This window comes from Pleurodeles waltl, chromosome 12, assembly GCF_031143425.1.
Source record: "Pleurodeles waltl isolate 20211129_DDA chromosome 12, aPleWal1.hap1.20221129, whole genome shotgun sequence".
Taxonomy (NCBI): Eukaryota; Metazoa; Chordata; class Amphibia; order Caudata; family Salamandridae; genus Pleurodeles; species Pleurodeles waltl.
The window spans coordinates 218999873-219017821 of NC_090451.1; the positions used below are offsets into that span (position 1 = coordinate 218999873).

Consider the following 17949-nt stretch of genomic DNA (forward strand, 5'->3'; position numbering starts at 1 on the left):
CATCCGGAAGATACCCAGAACTAGATCTGGATGAAGACGCCACTCGTGATCGACCGAGCTGCGTCGACTGAGAATGTCTGCAAGCACGTTCAGGACTCCGGCCAAATGATGTGCAACTAAGCAGATCTTGTGATCCTGAAGCCAGGACCAGAGACGAAGATCTTCTCTGCAGAGAAGATACAACCCCACTCCTCCCTGTTTGTTTATATACCACATTGCGGTCGTGTTGTCCGTTAGAACTTGGACTGATTGACCGCAAATGGAAGGGAGGAAGGCCTTGAGTGCCAGACATACTGCGCCGAACTCTAACAGATTGATACGCAACTTCTGTTCCCCTGGAGACCAAAGGCCTTTGATCTCCAGGTCCCCCAGATGAGCTCCCCACCCTAGAGTGGAAGCATCCGTTACCACCGTGGCCACTGGAGGAGGCAGCGAGAACGGCCTTCCTTGAGACAGGTTGTCGACCGCTGCCCACCATTGAAGATCCCCGCAGTGCCTCTGGAGATCTTTATTGAATCTTCGAGATCCCCTTTGTGTTGAAACCACTGCCTGCGGACGCACCACTGGAGAGCCCTCATGTGCCAGAGTGCATGAGTGACCAACAGTATGCAAGAAGTAAACAGACCGAGCAGACGAAGGACTTTGAGGACTGGAACTACCGCTCCATTTCGAAACATTGGAATCAAAGCCTGGATGTCCTGAATCCGCTGGGGCGGAGTAAAGGCCCGATTCAATGTCGTGTCCAATACTGCCCCTATGAACAGGAGGCGTTGAGAGGGCTCCAGGTGAGATTTGGGTACATTGACTGGAAAAACCCAGGTCGTACAACAATTGAGTCGTCGACTGGAGATGGCACCGCACGAGCTCCGGAGTTTTGGCCTTGATCAACCAATCGTCCAGATAGGGAAACACAGCAATCCCCCTTCTTCTGAGCTCTGCTGCTACCACCGCCATCACCTTCGTGAAGACTCGAGGTGCTGAAGTAAGACCAAAAGGAAGGACCGCAAACTGATAATGCTGTGATCCCACTACAAACCGGAGATACTTCCTGTGCGATTTGAGAATCGGAATATGAAAATACGCGTCCTGCAAATCGACCAACACCATCCAGTCTCCTTCGTTCAACGCCAAAAGAACCTGTGAGAGGGTCAGCATTTTGAACTTTTCCTGTTTGAGGAACCAATTCAAAATCCTCAAGTCCAAAATCGGTCTCAGTCGACCATCCTTTTTGGGAATCAGAAAGTATCTCAAATAACACCCCTGACCCCACTCTTGCTCAGGAACCAACTCTATTGCACCTTTTTGTAATAGGGATAATACCTCCTGCTGTAATAGGAGAAGATGGTCTTCCGAACAGAAGGATGGGCGGGGAGGGAAGGTAGGAGGGAATTCCCGAAAGGGAAGAGCGTACCCCCTCTTCACAATGTCGATGACCCAGGAGTCCGATGTTATGACCTCCCACATTGGAAGAAAAGAGGCAAGTCTCCCCCCTACCGGAGACGAATGGACAGGTAGTGGTGGAGGACTACGGCTGCTTTCCCTGCTGCACCCCTCCAGAGGAAGAGGAAGAGGCAGAGTGCTGCAAGGTGGCTCCTCTCGTACGGACTCTGCCCCTGCCCCTGAAGGATCTGTAAGGCAGGGTAGAAGTAGATTGTTGTGGTCCTTGCAACCTTCCCCGAAAGGAACCATGTCCAAATCGCTTCTCAGAAAGCCTCTAAAGGTGGATGAGGCTGACGACTGGAGTCCCAAAGACCTAGCAGTCACTCTGCTTTCTTTAAAACGTTCCAGGGCAGAGTCAGCCTTTGTGCCGAAGAGCTTCTCTCCATCAAACGGAAGATCAAGGAGTGTGGCCTGCACGTCCGACGAGAAGCCTGATGACCGAAGCCAAGACTGCCGCCTAGAGACTATGGTCGTACCCATAGCCCTAGACACCGAGTCAGAAGTGTCCAATCCAGACTGGATCACTTGCGTCGCAGCCGCCTGAGCATCCGTTAATAGCTGCAGCATCTCCTGGGAAAAATTAGGGTGGCCCTTCGCCTCTTCCATAAGGGCATGGATGTAACGCCCTAGTATGCATGTGGCATTGGAAGATTTTAGGGCCATACTGCAAGATGAAAATGTCTTTTTAGCAGTATGGTCCATCTTTTTTGACTCCCTGTCCGCAGGGGCCCCAGGAAACGAGCCAGGAGAGGATCTGTATGAACATGAAGCTTGCACCACTAGGCTCTCTGGAGTTGGTTGCCTGGAAAGAAACACCGGATCCCCAGATGCCGTCCTGTACCGCCGAGCCACCGCTCTGTTGACCGCAGCGGTGGACACAGGTTTCAGCCAGATATCCTTAATGGGGTCCAGTAGAGCCTCATTGAATGGTAGAAGAGGCTCAGCAGAAGAAGACGTCGGATGGAGGACTTCTGTTAATAAATTTCTCTTGACCTCCGCAGTAGGAAGGGGAAGATCCAAAAAGTCTGCAGCCTTACGAATGACTGCGTGGAAAGAAGCAGCTTCCTCCGTGACCTCTCCAGGGGAAGCCAGATCCCATTCCGGGGTAGTGTCTAGGCCACTAGCTGAGTCCAGTCCCTGGAAGTCACCAGAGGGCTCTATAACTTCACCTTCCTCCAGGTGTTGCCTCGCATACTCCTCTTCCTCCAAGAGACGAAGAGCCAGACGTCTTGACCTAAGTCTTGACTCCAAGCCTGGAGTCCACAAGGCGTCCGCCGACGCCGAAAATCTTCGTTGGCGCCGAACCTCGGATCCGTCCGAAGCCGGAGGCTCCGTCTCCAAAGGGTTCTTAGACGTCGATCGGATCCGAGGTGAATCCGACGGCGCTGTAACAGGTGGAGCCATCCTGGGCGACGTCATAGGCATCGGCGCCGCTTCAGGTGCAGAAGATAAAAACGGGGTGAACAGCGCCGACCTGTAAGACGCCGCAACACCCAAATCATAGGTCAGAGGGCCAGACGGACCTGCATGACTTCCACCCGGCGTCATGGAAGTAAAGATGTTATACATAGCGTTTAAAAACGCTGCAGGATCCGATCCCGGAGTCGGGAAATCCGGGTACTGCTGCTGCTGCGCCGGCAATGCTGCCGAAGAGGATCCAGGTAACTCCTGGCCAGGAGAACCCTCAGGCCCCTGGGGAGGCTCAACCTCAAAGACCGACCCGTGTGACGGGGTCGTCGGAGGTGGAGGGGTGACGGTCGGGATTATCTGCCACGTTGGACGACGCCGAGCCGACGGAGAAGCCGATCTAGATCTGGACCGTCCCTTGCTCGATCGGCGCCAAGATCCATGACGGCACCGAGAGTCACTATGATGGTGACGAGACCTCGAGGATCTCGACGAAGACTCCCTCCTATGACGCCTCTCCTTCTTCTTCTTGGACCGGGCCAAAAACAACTTCGCCTCCCTCTCCTTAAGTGCCTTAGGGTTCACGCGTTGACACAAACCGCATGCCTCGACCTCATGGTCAGAACTAAGGCACCAGAGGCAGTTTTAGTGGGGGTCGGTAACCGACATCCGACCCCCGCACTGGCTACAAGGTTTAAAGCCGGATTTTCTAGGCTGCGACATCGTAACAGCCGTTGGAGACAGTAGGTCCCTGTGAGCCTCGAAGAATTAACTGTTATTCGGGCACGGAAAAAAGGGAACTGACGTCTGCACGTCGACGAGGGCTTCCTATTGCCTGGATGAAGTCATGTGGCGTCGCATGGAGTCGGGCGATTGTGACGTCATCGTCGACGTGCAGAGCTAGAAGAAATTTCGGTCGAGGGCTGGCGCGAGGGGGGAATTCTTTAGGTGAGGAATCCACAGGTAGGTGTATCCATCAGAAGAAGCAATGCAAAGACTGTGGTTATGTGTTGTGGATTGTGTCTGCACAAACCCAGACTGATTTGGTAGTACCAAGCTGGGGAGGAGGGATTGCAGTCAAGATGCTATTTTTTTTTAGATTCAGTCTTTATGCCCATGTTGGTGATAGCTAGAGGTCGGTATGACTCACAATATTCCGGCGCTTTTTTGGCTTTAATAGAGCAATAATTAGTGCTGCAGTGAGAGTGGGTGGTAAGATGCGACTATTGTATGCTTCCTCGTACAGTTCATAACAGTACTGTGATATGTTATCAATGCTTAGGTTCAGAGTGTATTTTCACATCACTGGAAGTCAGGCTTTGCTGGATGGCCTGAAACATAGTTGCAAAGGACATCTCATTCAGCAGTGTAGTCGCTTGCTCTAGGTCCACAGAATCGTCTCCTGAGGGCTTCGCAATGTGTTTTGTGTCTTCCCCATTCCAAATTGCGTAGGCGTCTCAGGGAAGATACGGGCAAGCAGGCAAAATACTATGTGGTGTGAGGTCGAACAAAGACACCGGTGATTCAATAGACAGAAAGTTGCAGTCTCTAGTGCATTTGCATGGTAGTTCTGCATGGCAGTTCTGGAGCCAGGCGGGGGGGGGGTGTTAAATGTGCATGCCCGCTATGGTGGCTCTTTGACAATAGTGTGCGACCCAAAGACCGTTATGAAGTGCTGAAGTGTGGTCTATTAGAGCCAAGGAGGCTGCAACGGGCATTTTGGTGACAGAGCCCCAGCGCAACTCTATCCTGCACTCTCATGGTCCCATCTCAAGGGCCTCCCAGCTCAAAGCACCCGCCAGGTATCCAGTCTCAAGGGCGACCTCAAGCCGCAACATGGGCCTTACCTCAGGGCATGGCACGCTCAATTCAGTCCACCGCTGCCTGCTGTAGCTGCCTTCTTTCAGGGCAGCTGTGGCCCACCAAATACTGCAAGCGAGCTCTAGGCCCAGAGTACTGTCCCAGCCCAAAGGCCTGGCACGTCCCTCCCTCACACACTAGGGCCCCCAGGACATCCAAATTCAAATCGCCTGAGAGCCGACCACCGCAAAGGCTGATGCCAGAGCAGGCATGCCACACATCCCGGCCTCAGCTCAGAGTGCACTCCTTCCGGATCGCATGTAGCGGCTTTCGGGGCACACATAGGCACAATTCGGTCAAAGTCCTGGAAAGTGCTGCAATATCGAGTCAGTTTTGTCCCCGCTGTTGCCCTCTAGCTTTATTCCACTCCACCTGGGCACCATGAAGCCAGATTGCTGAGTATTCAGCAGATAATGTTTCTTGGCAGAGCGGCACTTAAGTGCGGCCATCTTGCTGTGGTCTCTCTAGCACATGAAGCTGATTTAGGATTGAAAGGAGTAGACATAATATGGACTGGGGAAAGAGATTGAGATGGAATCATTTATTCCCATTACTTTTGTCTCTTAGTGCATGTGACTAAGTTTACGGTTATCCACTGTAATGGCAATGATATAGGTCACTTAACTGGAGGGAGACAAACAAATTACATGAAGGAGACATTTTCCACCTTAATATCTACAATTCCAAATACACATTTTGTCTTCTCCAACATTTGCCAGAGACAAAAGTAGAAGAGGTGGAGCGTAAATGTTGCAAAGTTTGAAAAACTTGAAGGCTTGTTCACAACACAGTCTCAGCATTCTTCGAGATCATGGAATATCTTCTTTATTATTTGAATATCACATATTCAAAAGTAGCCCTGTGTCAACCAGATGGTGTCCATTTTACCACCTATGGAAACCATGTTTTCGTTTCATATCTTGGCTTATCCACTATATTTAACTATATTTAGTATGGAGAACAACCAAAGACTCTTTTAAGAGACACTCTGTAGTATGTGTATTTTAATGTTTTCATATTTAATGTTTTTTAAACATTTTTTAAGCTTCTCTGGTACTTCCTAGATACTTTTGCAGTAGTACCACGGTATGCTGAAAAATTATTTTAAAAGGTATAAATCTATAAAACAAACTTTACCTTACACTACACAGTTTGCTACACTGGCTACTTTATTCCTCTACTGTACAGGATGACTAATCTCCTGTAATTCATATGGAAACACACAACACGGTGCTGTAATCAACATGGCTGCCTTTTCATTTTTGTGGGACTTTCACTAATCAATCATATTCTGTTTTGTTATCGCTGTATACCGCGACAATAGGTATCACAAAGTTTTTGTGTCTTATAACTTAATAGCTACTGAACCAATTCACTTCAGATAACAAAAAGGATCATCTACACACCATAACTATGTACTTGCCAAGCTTCATTAAAATACGTTCAGCCATTGTTGCACTATGCATGAATACAAAGTCTTTGGAAAATGTATTGGTGCCAAAACATGTTTTGGGAACTCTCCTTTTTCTTTTCACGCCCTTCCCGAATCACCATGAAACTTTCCACCATCAGCCAATGTAGAAAAGGAAATAGTGCTGCAAAGTTTGATAGAGATTCATCAAACAGGCGCAAAGTTATTACCTTAAAAAATCAGAGGAGTTCCTATCTCTAGGAATCCTGTCTATAACTACAGAGTGACTGCCATCACTCTGTTATATAAATATATATATTTCACACAAAAAAACTGAGGGTTACAGAGCCATTATAGTTGGGATCAGATTTTACACACACAAAACCATAGAAATTCAGCAGTTATAGTTATCAAAGAGAAACTTGTGCTCTAAGATAACTACAACTCGTGCTCCATCCATGCACAGTTTTCTCATTAATAATTGTATTGCAAATGTAGCGGTGATATTTTCATGATGTTACAGACGATGTCATGACTGATGTAACATGGGGTAATTAGCAGTTCATGGTGAGGGTACAAGTTATAGTTACCTTAGGGGACAAGTTATAGTTTCTTGAGATAAGTATAACTATAACTGCTGAATTTCTGTGATTTTGTGTGTATGGAATTGGACCCTAACTATAAAGTTCCTGTAACATTTGTGTTTTTTAGGGAATTTCTAAGGTTTTTTTAATTCTATTTCCAAACCATAACATCCTTGTAACCTTTGTTTTTTTCCAGTGAATTTCTATGTTTTTAAAAATATTTATTTACCATCTGTTAATCCAAATGATGCTGCGCACGTCCTTTGGCCATATGCGGAAGGGGGATTGGCCACAGGGCTTGGCCTGAGGCTAGGCCCTGCACATGCAGCCAACCCAACGCAGGCAGCCAACCTCACGTCACGCATGGCCAAAGAGGTTGGTAGCAGGGCTCTGCCTGGGACCTACCCCTGAAAGGTAGCCAACCTGGAAGGGGGACATGAAGCCCTCCTACCCAGGTCGATTTTGGCCCCATGGACCCATTTCCTGGGGCAGACCACATATTTCTAGAGGAGAGGGGTAAATGCCCCCTGACCGATTTCGTCCCCAGCGATCCTCCTCAGCCCAGCCATTAACTAAAGCTGCATGCCCTCCTCTCCAAGCCAATTTGGTCCAGGAGACCTACCTTTCCATGGCCCTCTGTTTTTAAATAAGGGAGGAGGCATTCAAACTCCCCCCAGGGTCCTTTTCAGCCTGGTGCACCATCCCTGGGCCTGGCCTAAAATTATTGAGGGAGGAGGGTTGCATAGCCCCCCTCCTCATGCTGATTTTAGCCCTGGGGACCCCATCCCTTAGGTCCCTGCCAGTAATTATTGGAGGAGGGCCTCATGCCTCCTCTCCCCAGGCCAATTATGGCCCCGTTGACCAGATAGTAATTAAAGGGGGAAGTCTGCTCCCAGCTGGTGGAAGCCTTTTTAAAGCTCCTGTCAGCTAGGAGTGGACTTTGTGTTTGCTCTGAATTGGCAGGATTTTTAAATTGCTCCCACCAAATGAGAGCAAACACAGGTTTCCACGTCCACACCAGTGTGGACAGGGAAACCACTCTGCCCATGGGTGGGCACCTCGGGACATAGCTGGAGCTGGTGTTGGGTAATGGGGTCCACAGGGCCAATAACAGTTCTGGGAAAGGGGGTTGTGCCACCTCCTCCCATTTCTCTGCATGGGCAGGCCTTAGGGGTTGGGTCCCCAGGGCCAAAATCGGCCTGGGTTGGGTGCTGTGGCCCCCCTCCCCATTGTTGTGTTCCCCGGGCACAAATTAGGCCTGGAGAGGGGGCCACAAGCACATCCTCAACACAAATTAGCTTTAAAATTCCCCTCGGGTCCTGGCCCACCTGCGGGGGAACAAGAGCAGTAGACCGCACTTGTTTTTCTAAATAAGAATTTTGCTGCAGATCCTCCAAATTTGCTGCAAATGTTATTAAAAAACATTTTTGGCCTCGGGCGTGTCCCAGTGGAGTCGTCTCACCACCAGGCCTATGTGGTCAGGGAATTCCTACCCTGCCCTTTAGTCTGTTTTTTTACAGTTTTCCTCAGGACTTGCAGAGTCCCAAGATGGCTGCCACCACTTCCTGGTTGAAGTGGTGGCATCCAATGAGATCTCAGCATGAGATCTGTGGGATCCGCAGAGGATCTGTGTCCTTAGATGTACATACATTTTTTTCTTTAATAACTCCAAAACTACTGAACAGCTTTACACCAAATTTAAAAAAGCACTCTTTCTGGAACAAGATCTAGCTTTCTGATGAAACTGGTGTAATTCTGTTCAGCGTCTTAGGCTCTAATTGTGTTCAAAATCCCTATTGGAAATTGCATGGGGAAGACACGTTTTTGTGATCCCCCCTCTTTCTCAGCCCCCGCTTGACGAATTTCCCCAAAACTTTCCAGACCGCAGTTGAAGTGAGTGGGAAACTAGTTTTGAAAAATTTGTGAAGATTTGTCAAACGGTGCTAAAGTTATTAGCAAAACAAAAACACTCTATAGAAACTAGGTCCTAACTATAACTAGATACTGGCAACCGCCCATAGCTCTTATAGATGCATGATAAGCAATAGCTAAGTTGCACCGAAGCATGATACTTTGCATGAACTATCCATAGGATTATGTAGTGCATGGATTATTATGATTGAGTGGGTGGATGAGGAAGCCTGTTACTAACAGCAGCATGCGGCTATTACTGATTTGCTGCATGCACGTACCATTCGTATTGATTATGACCACAGTATTGGTGCTTCTTGACTTTTTATGGTTAACATCAGCAATGTATTTATCAATAGCACACATATGGTATATACATAATTCTTTTATTTGCATTTAATTTATTTTGGTATTCGGTGACATTATGATCATCTTCGGGCAGAACCGCTCTTGTAACTTTACACATGCTTACCATGGTATGTCCTGGCTACTGAGGTTCACGGTGTTACATACTGACCTTGTGCTTACACTGTTGCACTGGTTTGAGACATATCAACGTACCCATAAACATTCCTTATGATTAATTCATGTGCCCCACATTTCCCAGGGTTCAGTACAATGTGGTCGGCAGTATGTTCTGCGTTCCACCTGTATGTTCCATGCTGGTTTGGAACCCATGGGCCTCTATTTGTATGCTTCTGACTCGCTCTCCAGGCCATTCATGCAAATTACACTACATATGATCTTTCATGATCTAGGCAGGCGGTACTTCATAATAAGCTATGTAATTGCTATTGGTGATTATTTTGTCTCTGAGGGGGCAGTAATATAAGCGCTTACACATTATTAATTATATGCACACTATTCAGTTTTTGGCGCTTTCGCATTACTATCTGAAGAAGACTTTGAAGTAACATGTGGTTTCTTATTATTTTTTCTCTAGCTCTGATTTTCAGCTATTGTGGTTTTGACAGAGTGGCGTACAGGCTATTTGGGTGATATTAAACATATGGACTGTTAACTGTGCAATCATGGCGGCTGCCATCATTGATGGTGTCGCTTTCACATTTTGTTTGATGTCCGTTTTTGATATTCATGAATGTATGTATGTAATGACCACGTCAGTTCCTTTTGTCAACTACTGCGATCAAAGCCAAGGACCAAACGCATTGGTATGGCCATTTTGGGTAAATAAATCACATAATTCATCTTGGTGGTGTCCGTGGCTTCTTTGATTTATAAATGCAAATTGGTGAATATATATATATATGTAAGTGGGTGTTAGTGGGAGACATTGATTGAAAGACAGAGCGAGAGAGAAAGAAAGTAAGAGGGAGAGAGAGAGTGTTTTAGTCTTTGATGTATGATATACTTAGAATTAGATATTTCTGTTCAATTTTTAAAAATTAAAAAAATAAAAAAAGAGGGAAAGGAGCCCGGCTGGACTTGGACCCTGAGTGCTCAGTGTGAAGATTGCAGACCTTCACAATGAGCTATTGCTTGCTTTTTTAACCCTTTATGGGCTATCTGTGACAAAGAGGGAGCCCTGAGGGCTCCCTCACGGTCCCTACATATTTATTTATTTATATATATTTTTTTACAAATTCTTTTAATTCCCTTTACGGGCTACCTGTCACCACGGGGTAAGCCTCAATGATTACCTCGCAATGCCATTGCTTCAGCAAGCAGGAATCTGCTCGTAACAACAGCTTCCTACTTGTAGTATTTCATTTCTGTTCCACATGGAGGGAACAGAGATTAAAGCTTTGTTTTTTGACAGCGGGATCTGTTTGACAGGTCCTGCTGTCAAAAACCAAAGTGTTTGCTGTGGCTTGGCTGTAGCTGCAAACTGGAGGTGGCAGTTTCCAGAGCCCTCAGTGGCTCCATAAGGGTGGCCCCGGGGTGGTGGTGATCCCCAGGGTTTGGGGGCCTCAAAGGGACCCCCTTTCTTTTCTTAACTATTTTCCCTGGGGAGGTGGTGGATGGGGGTGGGAGTGAGACACCCACATTATATTTATTGATGGCCCCGGGAAGGTGGTGATCCCCGGGGCAGATGGGGGGGAGATCGACCCGCATTTTATTTATATATAGCACAGGGGAGGTGGGGTTCCCAGGAGCAGCGGGGGAGCTTGCGCCCCGCATAATATTTATAAGCTCCAGGTATGTGGCAGTCCCCCGCATTATTCTGAAAATGCCCCCAGGACTTGGCCTACCTGGGGGCTTTAAAATGACGAAGCGCAGGAGCCCGTGCATGTTTTTTTTTTTTTGTTTTTTTTTTGCCAAGGTTTTGTGACCAGGTCATGACTCCAAGCAAATTTTCTTCTTTTTTTTTTTTTTTAAATGCTTTTTAGCCCGTTGGGACCCCAGCACCAGAGCTAAGGTTCCAGGGTGGTCATACCCTGGCCCCTTTCTTTATTATTTACCTTTATTCTGGGACTCGGCTGAAGCCGAGTCCTAACACGGGTGGCAACACTTCAACGGCTTCCTTGTTGAAGTGTTGTCAGCCTTTCAGATCTCAGCACGAGATCGGGAGGGGTCATGTCCCTTTATATTCACAATTGTTTTCTCCTTAATTTCTCAAAAACTACAGAAGGAATTTACACCAAAACAAAAAAGGTTGATTTCTGGACTAGGACCTATCTTTCTGCCAAAATTGGTGTAATTGCGTCCAGTAGTTTGGGCGCTTTCACTGTTCAAAATTCCTATGGAAAATGAATCGAGAAAAACATGTTTTGGGACCCCCCCTTTTCTCAGTCCCCCAGGTTGGACCACCCTGGAACTTTCCATACAGCAGCTGATGTCTGGCAAATTCTTTTGAAATGTTTCGTGAAGATTCGTCAAGCAGCACCAAAGATATAAGCAAGTAAAAAAAAAACTTTTTATATAGAAACTAGGTCCTAACTATAACTACCTAGTGGAATGTATATATTTATGTATACACACACACACCATTAAATTAAAAGGTAAAAAAGGTAGTCAAGATGAGGCCAGACACTTTTGCTTGTCCCTTTTTTTAAATCCTGGATGATGATGTTTAACTCTGTAACAGGTTTTGAAGGTGAGGCCAATTGACTTCCAGAATAGTCAATGAATAATACTGTTGGTGCAGGATGCTGAAGTGATTGCATTTGTCCAGGCAGCAAGAATACAAGTTGTTGAGTTTTTTTCTGAATGTTTCATTTCAGGTGTTTAATTATTGTCTACTATAATTCTTTCTACGGTAATGTATGGAGTTTATTTCAGTGCTTTATTCCAGGTGCTATTTCTACTCTCTGTTCTGTCCTTTGCCACAGTACTCGTTGGTGCTTGCAGACACATGTTTTAAATGCACTTTTCCAATCTAGTTTTTCAGAAGTTAAATTATTGCCATACTGTGTGTAATCTTTAGATAAATTCCATTCTGGAGAAAACCAACAAGGTCTTCTACTTCATCACAGGAGAAGGAGTAGACCAGCCACCTGAGGGACTTTTCTCTTGTGAAAGAGACACCGGTTGGTTGTTGGTAACCCAACCGCTGGACCGCGAAAAGAAGGACCAATATCTGGTGAGACTCCATAAGTTGCTCCCTTTTTCTTGCACATGACCTGGTATCATTGATGACTCCACATGTTGCTGGTATTTTTAATTTTGTGTTGTTGATCTGCACCTACTTTGTCATTTTATGGATTGTATGGTCAGTTTGAAACCTGAAGGTCAGGAGCAATGGAATTGCTCATTTCTTTGCGAAGTTGGCAGAATTCATCAATATTGTGCTCAGCTGTGGTAAACCAATTCCCTCATTTCCCACCGGTCTTACCTTTTTGAGCTACTTATTACCCCTGTTAGGTTTTTGTGTATTGGTGGATGCCCCACTGAACTGTAAAGGACAGGGTTAAAAACATAGTAACTAAATACCCTGCAAAACAATGAACCTGCTTGTTTTAGGTTTGCCAACAAGATGAATATTGGGTTTGCTGCATCACCTGTGACATTGATCAACCATGTTCTGCAGTGGAATGTGTCAACAGGACAGAGAGCTGACCAGTTAGAAATAGTGGCCAACCCGTTAGAAATATTACTCTGCAGCATTGGTTCTTCCATGTTTTGCTGGCATAATATGCTTGGACTGGTGAGCATCATCATTAATCTACAGTAGATATTGATGCTATGGAACCACAATCTCAGGTTGTAACTAGCTTAAGAATGTGAGCTACCTTTGTCTGTTTGGATTCTGCTGTGAAGCAGGAGAACCATAGATAATAACTTAGTCTGTGTGGCATTAAATATCTTGCACCTTCCTTGGGATCCTCCAGTGATGAAAACAATTTTTTTAGTGAGCTCAGCATTTTTTTTCTCCGCAAACTAACACTTGTGCAGTGTCTTTTCTCAGGTCTGACTGTCTTGGCAATTATGTTGTCAAAAAAATCACAATAAAGACATACTTGTGGACAGATATAGAGGGGCTATTAGTTAGCCCTCTTCGTTCGTTGGTCGGTTCTTGTGTCATTCACATTTTCCTAATGCCCACTTAGCCAGCAGCACAGGAAAGTGAGTCAGCCCACATCGGCCATTGGCTCTCTTTATGGTGAGGGATGCCATGGTGCAAGCTAGAATCTAGTCCACTTCAGTGTGGTAGACCACTCTTATTTATTTATGCTTTCATTTGTTTTTTAAATGTATTTTTACGATGGGTCATTTTGACTTAGCTGTTTTTGCTAACATAGGCATATTACCTTTAGACAGGCATTTTTATTTTTTATTTGTTATACACTTTAAATGTTCATTGTATGCTTGCAGAATAAAAACAAACACAAGCTTGCCAAGGCCAGACCTATTGATTTGCCAAAGCTTGTTTTAAAATGCAGTAGCTTGTCAGTTTTAGTTAAAAACTCCCTATAGACTGTTTGCTGCATTTGCTTGAGCAAAAGTACCCCTTGTGTGTTTGTGACAAAGTATGTAGCAGAAATGTTATATTTTGAGCTCTTGAATTCTGGCTTCATGCCATAAATGACAGCAGTCCTAGATACTTTCATCCAATGTTCTTCACTCCAAGTTTGTGGTCCAATCTTTGTTTTATAAACTTTGCTCATGGGTTTCAGTTCTACATATATTCCCTGCTGTTTCTTCCTCTAGGTGCATGTTCAGTTTTACTTCCATTAGACCAGACTCTTACTTCAGCAAGTTAAAAAGGCATAGATCCCTTCACAATCCAAGCCCTTCGCATAGGTTGGTATTTTCATGTAGTGGTTTACTCTTGGTGTGTTCTGTGCAGCTGCGCTCTCATACTGTCTTTGAGAATGGGATGCCTGCCGAGGAACCTATGGAAATCATTATCAACGTGATGGATCAGAATGACAACCGCCCAGTTTTCACGGAATCCGTCTTCAGGGGTTCTGTAGCTGAGATGGCGAAGCCAGGTAATGGTGGTCTTATAACCTGCTGTGTTGATAATGTTCTTTTCTATCGCAGTAGCCGTCCTGTCAGTTAATTCTTTCTCTGGAGAACAACCAGAGTCCATCTTCTCCACTAACCGACAGGTATGCTAAATGGTGATCTGCTATCTAAAATATAGAAAATGTTTTCACTGGACCCCCAAGAGGAAAGTTGAACACAAATCTGTTGTGTTTGCCTGCAGTTTATAAATTCGTATGAAAATACTCGCTTAAAGTATAAAACAAAACCACTCCAACAGAACAAGACATTAGTTTCAATCATTTTGAAATATATCTCTAGATTTTTAGCCAAATATAAATATTAGGATATTTCTGGGTATTCCTTATTGAGCCCCCATAACTGATTGTGGTATACCGTGCTTGTCTTGTTAGGTCTTGAGCCAACCATGTTATCAGTACCACTTAGGAAATGGGTTCTAACGTGATTTATTGGCAAGGTATGGACGCCTAGAGATGTAAAATATGAGATAGCAAGTCATCACACTTTGCCTTTTGAGAGTTACCACTCCACTCCCAAGATACTTTAATGTAAATGGAATTTTTTTCATATTTTTTATTATTGTGTATTTTATAAAAAATTACAGTGAAAGTGATTATATAAGTTGATAATTATACCAGTAATTATGATAATATTAAGTACACAAAGTAAAATGTATACATTTTTAAATTAATTTATTTTTCCAGAGCTGGTGGTGAATGACCGTGCAACATCATTAAGACTGAAACAAGCACATCCTGTCCCTCTGATCCCCAGTGTATAATTCATTTATGGTCAAATGTCCATCATAGAGTTACGCTGACAAGCCCACAGGACTACTCATCATGGAAAACTTTGTTAGAGGTGGCTCGAGTAGGGAATCACATTCCACTGTTAGACATTGTGAGAAATGTGGAAAGCAATTCGGTTCCCTAAGTATTTCTCCACAGTAAGTGCAGGAGCCTGTTTACTATGAATAGAAATTTACCGCCTATTATGCAAAAAACTGAAGCAAATGTCAGTGATGATACTGGAGCAAGTGAATGCACGAGAAAAGGCTTAAACACAAGAACATCATTAAAGTCAAATGTGTATGCTGAAGAATGTATATTTTCTGGAAAGATAAAATGCTACAAGGGAACATCAATGCATGAGAAATTAATCAAGGCCATAGAGCTTAGAATTGATAAAAGGCTTTGAGAGTGTGCAACCATTAATTGTGATTCAGAGATCTTAGCAGTTTGTAAAAGGGACATAGTGGCTGCAGAAGCCCTTTATCATGTATCTTGTTATAGGAACTATACAAGGATTAAAGCAAAGGAGGAAGATTATGCATCTAGCATTCAAAACACTACAAAAATATGAGAGATGAAGCATATGATGAACTATTTCAGTACATTAGAACTGTGATTATTCCTAACAAAGAAGTAATATGTGTGACAACTCTCACTGAAAGGCTAGAACCCTTCATGACACGCAGAGGTATACAGGGAATAGACAAATCAACCAAGAAGCATATTAGAAGAAATTTAGACTCCCAGTTCAGTAACAGCATCCACATATTTCCAGACAACAAAGGAAAATTATTGGCCCAACCTGACAGCGTCATGCTGCAGGACACTGTAAGAGAAAACCAGAATTTGAAAAGAGAATTATCAGTTTTAAAGGTTAAGGCAACAGAAATGAACAAGATCATTGATCAAACATCATCACATGTAGGAACAATGATTAAAACTAACTTGACATCAATACCATGGCCACGTCATCCAACATACATTGATAAAGATTCATTTACAGTGCCTGATTACCTTAAACGGTTCATATTAGGACTTCTGACTGGAGATCCTGAAAACACAAAGCTGTTCAAAAGGGTCTCCTTACTAATGCAATCATTCAGTGAGGACATTATATATGCAGTCACAAATAGCCAGCAAAAAAAACCCAGGCAATTGTTGCTCCCATACGCTGTAAAAGCACTCATTTGCACTCTAAACAGACTTGGTCATGGGATTTCATACTCAAAAATGGAAGAAAATGATACCGCCTTATGTGTTCAGAAACTTGCTGCTACCTTAAATGAGCAATATGTTCTTCCAGCTGACAATCAGCCTCATGTCTTCACTAATTAGCATGGGATAACATTGATAGCCTGGAAGAGAATCTTACTGCTTACAACTCATCAAGTCAATGGTATAGCTATGTAGCCCAAGTTGTTTGGACCACAACCTTTTTAAAGCTCCTTTCCTAAGCATTGAGAAACAAAAGCAAAGAACACTGACCACCACAAATACTGAAGAATTGTTTATGTATGTTTCTGGTGAATGAGTTGGGACTCAACCATTAATGACAATTATCAAAGTCATGCTGGAATGTGTTGCCCAATTGAAGCTTGCACAAAATAAAAAATATAATCTGGGTTGTTATCAGACAAAAAGCGAGCCTCGCACAGATATGTTTGACAAAATTTAGCATCAGTACTGGAGACCTAGTCAGTGTATCGCAGGATTCCATTGGCTACTTGTCCATAAATGCCCCTGCAACTGAGTTGACAACTGTTACTGAAATTTTGAAACAGTCAGAGCTGATAAGGGAATCACTGCATTTGGCGAAAATTGTGGTGGTCATGGATCAAGCTCTCTATGCAAAAGCAACTGAGATTGTGTGGAAGCATAAAGCAACATACAACAGAATCATTATTCGAATTGGCACCTTTCACACCATTTGAAATGTCATGTCCATTCTTGGAAAACGCTTTCAAGTCGCTGGCCTTTGTGACCTTTGCATTGAAGCAGACATGATAGCAGAAGGATCGATATCATCAGTACTAGAAGGTTGTATGTACAATCGTGCAGTTCGAGTACACAAGTGCGTGTATGAAGCTATATTGAGACTGTCTTGGTTAGAATTTATCTTCTGGGTGGAAAAGAATTACAAAGAGAACATTCTGGTTATTCTACTCCTTCATTGGGGATGTTAATGGCTTCGCAAAAGACCTATGCCAACAGAGATTAGACGACCTCTTGCAGAATGCTGCCTTTGCCGAAGTAAAACAACTTTGGGATGTATTCCTGGAACATATTCGTCATGACAATGAAGATCTCTCTGCATTTTGGATGTCATATGTGGATATTGTTGAAAATGTCTTGCTGGCTCTGCTGCTTGCTGCTCAAGAAGGAAATTGGCATTTACATCTTACCGCCATATGCTCTATGATCCCATGGTGTTTTGCATATGACAGGATGAACTCCCCTAGATATCTTCCTCTGTACTATGCCAAAATGAAATTACTTCAGTGAAACATCCAGAAATACACCACAACGTCATCAACAAATGCTTTTCAGTTCAACTGTCAGATGTTAATCTGTTTAGACGAATTCCAGTTGATCAAACAATAGAGGTAACAGTCAACAAAGACATACAGACTCCGGGTGGTATGACAAGGTTCAACCTCGAGGCAGGTGCTGTGAGAAGATATGACGGCTGAAAACAGAAGCGCCTTTTTTGGTCAGATAAGGGAAATGTTTCATAACAACAGCTGAGATCTTATTCATGCAAACCTACATAAGTCACAAAGTTAAAAATAACAAAACAATGGTACTGTGTCAAGAGCTGTTAGTCTGGTTCAAAGCTGGATAAATCCATTTGTTGGACCACATGATCTCATTAGTCTCTCCATGGCAAAAAGGGCATCTCAAGACATATTGGGCCTCATTACAACCCTGGCGGTCAAAGACCGTCAGGGCTGTTTTGTCGATTGCACCGCCAATAGGCTGGCGGTGCAATCTTTGGAATTACGACTGCAGCGGAAGCGTTGCGGTCGCACCGTCGGGACCAGCGGTTTTCCGCCACGTTGGTCCCGACGGATTTAATCCTCCAGGACAGCGCTGCTTGCAGCGCTGCCGAGGGGATTACAAGTCCTCCTCCCGC

The 17949-nt window shown here is 44.4% G+C and overlaps 1 protein-coding gene across 1 annotated transcript in view; it reads left to right on the forward strand.

Annotated features, from left to right (window-relative positions):
* The window catches only part of LOC138267108 (blastomere cadherin-like), a 132246-nt gene that overhangs the window by 70324 nt on the left and 43973 nt on the right, over positions 1 to 17949 (forward strand). The window contains exons 4-5 of the mRNA XM_069215957.1: positions 12002 to 12157; positions 13865 to 14009. Of these exons, the coding sequence (XP_069072058.1) occupies positions 12002 to 12157; positions 13865 to 14009 (301 nt within the window). The remainder of the gene's footprint in view (positions 1 to 12001; positions 12158 to 13864; positions 14010 to 17949) is intronic.